This window comes from Etheostoma spectabile, chromosome 6, assembly GCF_008692095.1.
Source record: "Etheostoma spectabile isolate EspeVRDwgs_2016 chromosome 6, UIUC_Espe_1.0, whole genome shotgun sequence".
NCBI lineage: Eukaryota > Metazoa > Chordata > Actinopteri > Perciformes > Percidae > Etheostoma > Etheostoma spectabile.
This window is the reverse complement of record NC_045738.1, coordinates 1088973-1096696: the sequence shown is the minus strand read 5'-3', so window position 1 is coordinate 1096696 and position 7724 is coordinate 1088973. Positions and strand designations below refer to the sequence as shown.

The 7724-nt window shown below is 38.9% G+C and overlaps 1 protein-coding gene across 1 annotated transcript; it reads right to left on the bottom strand.

Annotated features, from left to right (window-relative positions):
• Positions 1–3019: 3019 nt before the first annotated feature.
• Positions 3020–7492, bottom strand: cmtm8b (CKLF-like MARVEL transmembrane domain containing 8b). Its single transcript, XM_032517927.1, has 4 exons — positions 7325–7492; positions 5323–5496; positions 5122–5241; positions 3020–4060 (listed from the first exon to the last, which is right to left on the bottom strand). Exons 1-4 carry the CDS (start codon positions 7412–7414, stop codon positions 3977–3979), a joined length of 468 nt encoding a protein of 155 aa, XP_032373818.1. The 5' UTR covers positions 7415–7492; the 3' UTR covers positions 3020–3976.
• Positions 7493–7724: the final 232 nt, after the last annotated feature.

The window sequence follows — 7724 nt, the reverse complement described above, 5'->3', positions numbered from 1 at the left end:
GCAGTCATGCAACAAGTTGTCATGCCAAACGCTAATATAACAGAAGGAAAAACAACATGCATCCCGACAATGTAAACGCTGGCAGTTGGAAAAATAACGTAAACACGGGGACGGTCACTAATATTCCCCGGTGGCATGAATGCACCAACACAAAGATGATGCTTTACTTAGCAGAGACACGTACAGGTTATGAATATACAGTCTATGGGGGAGGTTGGCTCTTCTTATATGACATGTGCTCCCTTGAAAACGTGATTTCTGAAATTTGGGGGGGGGGTCTCTAAAATTATTGAATGTGTCATTTTAATGTGCAATTTCAGTTTTGTGTAATGTTATTATTGTGTGAAATTGCCAAAATATTTGTTCATGCGTGATGGCAATTTAAGCCTTATTCACTTCAGTAAAGATAACTATAGATGCTTTTCTTGTCATAAGTATCAAGGTGTGGTGGCGGTGGAAATTTAACTCATGTTAAGTACATGGTAACTCAAAGATACTAAAAGATAAAATACTAAAACAATGGAGGCCATTAATCGGCACGCAAAGTCCTTGAAATCCATTTTGCAGTTGGCAACATATACCCATGTCGTGTCAACGCAAGAAGAAGCTGAAGAACTAATGTCCTCTCTGGCTGAAGATGGTGGTGGTAACAGCTCGTCAGAGGCCAGTCACAATCCTAAACCCTCTTCCTCCTCTCTCCCGTTAAATTGGAACAGCCAGCAGTGGAGAGGCTGAAAGAGCATGTTTGCTAAGGATGGAGGCTTGGGGTAGACTGGGTAAACCCGGCCCACTCAATGGGTGATTTGATTTCTCCCTGCAGCTCGGCCTGTAAACCTGCACATTTCATTCTCCTGCTTTAGTTCACAATTTTGCAGGAACCAATAACAAACTGGCTTATCTACCTGGCGCGCTATTGGCGGGTTTAACATTATGACCATAAAGAAGCGACCAAGCAGCTTCTTGTTTACATTCAACATAGCGGCCTCCGAACACCTCCGAAACGAAGCAAACCCGCTGTCGCTTATACGTCAGCGTACAGAGTCTTACTGTTGAGCTTGGCTTGGGCTGCATCGCTTAGGCCATAACGGAGGAATTATGGTATTCTTTGGTAGCCTGGGTAACTTTAAGCGTTGTTCATGTGAAATCTCAATAACAGCCTGATGCTTTGTTTATAGACTTTGTGGGTGGCTGTTTTAAACTATCAATTCCTGTTTAAGTACAATAGGGTAAATGCTGTACAGTGCATACACTTGTAGGTGTTACGTATCTTAAGTCACAAGCGCACAGCTCCCCAGTAATTCTATCCAAAATTTGGATAGGCTTCAAGCTGATATCATGTAAACCACTCCACTGCAGCAAAACATCAGCAGTTAGTCCGGAACACTAGCAATCACTACTGAGGATGTGATAAACAGGTGTGTGTGTGTGTGTGTGTGTGTGTGTGTGTGTGTGTGTGTGTGTGTGTGTGTGTGTGTGTGTGTGTGTGTGTGTGTGTGTGTGTGTGTTCATTGACGGACAAACAGCGGTGCATGCAGTCAACTGATCTCCAGAAGCTCAATGAGGGCATCTACTGGAGAGAAGCAAATGAAAAACCTTGATTAGTAATTTTGGAGACTACCTCTTACCTACTAATCAAATGTAAAACTCTTATGTAGTTGTATTGTGTTTACTTTGAGATCCTTTTTGTTACCGTTAGGCCTGCTGCTGCTTGGCAGCTCTCTGTTCTCCCCTTTCCCTCCGTCTGTCCTTAATTGCAGGAGTGAAGCCTGGTGTGTGGGAGTCATCTACACTCATCACCTCTACTTCAAATACCCGGTCAACCTACCACTCTTTGTCAGATTAGTCAAGATGACCATGTTAGTCTCGCTGCTGACTCTACACGTTGTATTTAGCGTTTGTGTTTTTGCTTGCCCTGACGGTTCTTTCTGTGAACCTGACTCCTGCTGCCACTTCATTCCTACTCTCCACACTGGATCTCCAGACTAATGGACACGGACCCTTGGAAACACGGTAGGCTACCACTCTCGCTCTGTACACTGGATAGCCGTTGGATTTAGACTTTGCTTTTCGTTGTTGCATTCCCAAACCTGTCATTTGGCTTTGCGTTGTCTACACTTGGGTTCAACTTTAGTTTCACATGTAACAGACCAGGGTTGGTTGTAATAAAGGGATAGTTATAACGGCGTCATTTTCACCAAAAAAGGCTAACATAAGAGTCATGGGAGACATTTAATCTGTATAAAGCCTCTTATTAAGAACCTTATTCAATAAAATTGTCAAAGTGCTCTGAAAAAAGATTATAATTTAAAATAAAAGACTAAACGGATGAATTAACATCTTGCCAGGCAGCTGGCTCAGAACACAAAATGTGTGTGTGTGTGTGTGTGTAATTTATCAAACATCAGCGGTATCAAATAATTATAATTTCTTTGGATATGAAACCAATCTGACATTTAAATTGGTTAATTGTAAAAGGACCTATGACCATAATTAAAGCCTGCCGATGTTCAAACTCACCTGCAGTCTAGATCTCCTAAAACCAGCCTGAGTGAAGAGCGCAGACTGCTGAGTGGCCGCTTTAATGGTACAGGGATTACTTCACTGGGGGGAGTTCAAGGCAACAGCACTTCCTTACAATGATGAACAACGGAGTAACTGATTAATCATAGAATAGGGATTAATAATCGTAAACTGGGAATAATCAACCTAAACGTTTTCATTAAATGAACACATGATTTAACATGTACTAGATAGACTATACTTGTTCTTGTATCAAATGAAGGGGCTTTAATTAAAAGCATTTTGAAGGAATCAAAGCAGTGATTTATTCCACTAATCAACACCACATGTGTTTGAGGAATACTAACTGTATTTATTACAAGATTATATAAATGCAAATGACGATTTGATTTGCTTTTGTGATCATGGTTGTTGAAATGTTAAACCTGAGCCATATTAGATTCTGTTGCATGCAACATCCTCTTTTGTATTTCATATTAGTTATGCGTGTGACTACTTACCTCTCGTGACCTTTTGGCTATCATGCAAAATTAATAAATGAACAAAATAAAAGCAACTTGGTTGTAGGCCAATCGTGTTTTGGTGGGATTCAGTGACAGCCAATGAAGTTGCAGCATAATTAGTTTTCCAATGATTATGTGGACACAGGTTCATGTTGGGGCAAAGCATGTGATACATTATAAAAGATAAAGAGCTATTTATGAATCAAGTATTCTCACTTCCACTTTGTTGTTCACTTTTATTTCCAACTAGCAATCAAATTTTGTGGCAGAGGTAAGTGTTGTAACTTGTTATCTCTTTAGTTATATTGCACCTTAAAACAACGCAAAGGCCCTAAACTCTAAGGCAATGTATGGACAACGTTCCTCTTCCAGGATTCCTCCGGATGTTCCTCTTTTTGGCCGGAGACCCGTTACCTTCCGCTTTCTTTGTGTTGTGGAAGAAGGTCTGGCAATGTGAGTATATTTATAAGGAACAGAATGTACAAATCACAATGTGATTTATATTTCTGTATAATTTTAATTATTGCAGAAATGTTCAATAAATTAAAAAAAATTGTGACAACTTTTTTTGTGACCATTATGCAAAATTAAACAACTTTTGTTCTTATTTGTGTATCCTGTTTTTTTGTTTGTTTTTTTCCAACATCAGGGATCAGCTTCATTTAGAGTTAAATGAAACAAAGATACTGGGTGCAAGAGTGTACACAGCTGACTGCTCGTTCATATGTGTGTGACGCTACAGTCCATGCAACCTCAAACATGCTGAAAATATGTTTTGCCTGTACATTTTGAGTCAGATTTTACTGCTTTGTGCACTGACTGTCATCACTAATTGCAACATTACTACGATTTATCTGCAGAGTCCACAAAAGCTTGAGAGCATAATGAAGTTAGATTTCCATCCATCCTGGCCGTTCTTCAGCATTGTTGTCTTCAAACAGCAAGCAATGAGATTATTGTTCTTCTGTGGTTTTCCAGGCCCAGTAGCTCAGGTAACTGCTTCCTGCATAGCACAGAGTGTTCAGAAATGCAAAGAACTGATAAGCGTGAAAGATGGGGAAAAGTTACGGGAAAATAGAAAGGGAGACAAAGAGGAGTTGACTAAAAAGCATTATTCACAAAATCATTATCTAGTCACGGCCAGTTATGGAACTATTATGTCCACATAATAGTAGTTAATATGAGACATTTCAGGTTCTATGTGTAAACCTCGCCCGTTTTTAGTTGCTGTACTTCATTACTTTTTTGATTTGTTTGTTGTATTTTTAAGTGTTAATGTGTCAATATCAATTTAGTATTTACAGTAACATCAATTCCATCCATACATATTTCATACTTGGGGAAAAGAGAGCCTTGGTCGTTTGGTGTCAACAGATACCCTGACTTGATGAATTAAAAATCAGTGAAAAAGAAGTTAAGTTTGGATTTGCACATCATCTTCATTCTTTTATCTGTGAAATAATTTTTGACAATTTTATGCTAAACTATTAAGATTGTTTTCTCTCCACGCCACCAGGAATATAGTTCTGGTGGCCTAAAAAAATAAAAATACTAAAAGTATTATGCTCAGCCTGTAGAACAGTCTCATGATATTTTCTTCTATCTTTAAAAGATAAGCCTGGTGATGTCAGTAAAATCATTAAGATACCCAGTTGCATTATGGAAAATGTAGTATTCAGTGGTTTTGGAGATACACCAATACTAGAAACTAAACGTTTAAAAAGGACTTATTGGCTTCTGCTGTTTCAATGGTGACTTTTATAAAAAAGTATAAAAAATGTTTATACAAATGTCTCCTGTGAGTGACTCTACAAGTTTAAGTTTATTCCGTTTAAAAAAAAATATGAGAATCAGCTTTGTGTAATTGTAAATATTTGTAGAATGTGGACTCTTCAGGTCATTATTCTCACAATCTCACTATACCGAGACAATAACAAATCCTAAATTACACTGCGTGTGTGTGTGTGTGTGTGAGAGTGACCAGTGTAGTCCAGGGAACCTGTGGTATCCTGTTGTGGATATATATCTATATTTTTTTTTTAAGGCTGTTTTTGTCTTGTGTGTAATGTGGATACAAACTTGAGTGAGGTGTTCTTACTGCAGATGCTGCCCAGCAGTTGTAGCTGTGTCGCCCCCTAACGGCCTGGCTGACTGAGAGTGTGTCTACTGCTGCTGTCCCCAGGTACACAGCTGCAGCACTACAGCTGAAACACAGCGACTAGAAGGAAGAAGACACAGAAATAAACAGAGGAAACCGATAATTGAGACAAAGGTGTGTGCGTGCATGCGTGCGTGTTACCAGTGTAGTCCAGGGAACCTGTGGTATCCTGTTGGGGATCCCAGTGAGGTAGATTAAAAACAGGCAGACTGTCAGAACCCAGCACAAGATGGCCAGAAACATCACCCAGCAGAGAGCAGACAGATGAGAATACTCTGTACCCCCTACCAGAATCCACACCAGCATGCCAAACACCTGCAGGAGAGGAGAGAAATATTCATCTCATCTTCTTTCCACTGACATAATACATTTAGGTCAAAGCTTCAAACCCCTCATTTATTTCACCAGATAAATCTTTTGAAGCCATAAAAATGAGATGTGTATGGGACATAAAATGTAGCATTTTGAGGACGCTGATGGCCAACTTTGGCAATAGAAAATTGAAATAAATCAGACTTGGATGAAGGTACTAGGACAGCACTCCAATTGATCATTTTAATAGTGCCTCACAAAAGCAATAAAAAAAAGATCAAGTGGAGGGCTGTCCTAGTACCTTCATTCTTTAATGTCCACATTTAGTATCTAGCACCCAGCCTTCAAAGTTTCTATGTAAATTGAGCACATACAGTACTATTTTTATTTTAAATAAAAATCAAATTGACCATAAAAAGTAGAGTTGCATGGCTCTTTTCTATATAAAAGCCTAATGCCGGGGCAGCTGTGGCTCAGTGGAAGAGCGATCAATCCCTGGCCCTGCAGTCCCATGTTGAAGTGTCCTTGGGCAAGACACTGAACCCCGAGTTGCCCCCGATGCTGCGCCATAGGAGTGTGAATTTGTGTGAGTGTTTATCTGATGAGCAGGTGGCACCTTGTATGGCAGCCTTGCCCACAGTGTATGAATGGTGACTGGTTCCTGTACTATGTAAAAGCAATTTGACTAGTCGTTAAGACTAGAAAAGCGCTGTATAAAATACAGCTCATTTATTGTTCCATGAGTCATTTCTAAATTCCAAACCCCCCAACATGCCCCATACTCACTCCCAATGTTGTAGTGAGTAACTAAATCTCGGTCCTGCCAACACTTTTCTAAACACACCCTTCCTGTCTCGTAACAAAAATTCTCCGGGAGAAAAAAAAACAATTCAAAGGAAGTAAACATTTTCTGATGTGAAACATGACTAACGAGGGTTGGTTGCTTTCAAATAAAATCTTTTATAAGTATATATAATTTAACATTGCGATCTTAATAATCTTAGTAATCTGCCTAGTTACTGATGAGTTTTAGTGCACCTTGTCACATTTCACACAAAAGCCAGAATTTGAAGTGTAAATGTATTTTCAGAATGTCATTGAATGTTGTTTTGTTGCATCAGTATCTAAAGATTGGATACTATATATACTATATTGGATATATATACTATATATATATATATATATATATATATATACATATATATATGTGTGTTTCTATAATCCCCTGAATAAACAGATTTAAAGTGTGTCTGCAATTATATTTGAACTTTTTTTTTTTAAGTCATTTGCAGCCTGTGCATGGCAGCCAGCCAGACTGTATTTGTAGAAAGGCTGTCCGGACTCTTTCCCGCAGCTGATTTGGGAAGGAAGAGACACAATAAGGGAAGGGAAGGAGGAAGAGTTGATTTGCTTGGTATGTTTTGGTTTAACTTCCTATTTTCTTAGAAAAATTGTTCTAAGGTTTTATAGTTTTTCTGTACCTTTATTGAATACAGTCAAGGGAAAACAACAAAACCCCATTTATGCTATTATTACTCTCATGAATTTCAGACCCATTTTAAAGAAGAGGAAAGAAATACATCTTTGTGTGTGTGTGTGTGTGTGTGTGTGTGTGTGTGTGTCTGTGTGTGTTTCGTTCTCTCTTTTAACATCTCTCATAAACATCAAACTTATTGCCATTTCCTGACAATGACTTTTAAATATATGATCAGTTGTTCCATCTTATTCTTATATGATCGGTTGCAATTGTGACATTTTCAGAACTACTGAGCATTTTCGAATGACGCAGTCTTCGAAAACTGAACATCTTAAAATCCGTATTCACACTTACTATCTCAGCCAGGAGGAGGATTCCTTTGGCAGTTGTGGTGAAGTGCTGGTCGAAGGCCAAGGTGGAGGTGGAAACGTTGGGTCTCTCCATGGTGCGCTGACACACACAGTCTGTGTGCGCTCAGTCGGGTCGTCGCTGTGGCAGAGGAAGTTGGGTTCCTCTCCCAGAATCCAACAAGGACAACCCTCTGTGGAGAGTGTAATTACAAATACTGCATATCAGCTCACATACAGTATATGAACAACAATTGCATAATCAAACATTTGAGTTGTACCCTGTCTTATTCACCTTAATTGAAAAAATCCCTGACATAAGAAAAAACTTTTTTTTCTTCTGTGGGGTATAAAAAAGTATAAGAAGTAAGTATTGTTCTGTTGTTGCCTTTTTATTCTTCTTGAAC

Coding starts and splice junctions, on each gene's coding strand:
- cmtm8b (XM_032517927.1), bottom strand. CDS start 7,414: ATGGAGAGACCCAACGTTTCCACCTCCACCTTGGCCTTCGACCAGCAC. Junction 5,242..5,322: donor AGGTTCCCTGGACTACACTG/GTAACACGCACG, acceptor TCTTCCTTCTAG/TCGCTGTGTTTCAGCTGTAG. Junction 4,061..5,121: donor ACTGCTGGGCAGCATCTGCA/GTAAGAACACCT, acceptor CACGCTTATCAG/TTCTTTGCATTTCTGAACAC.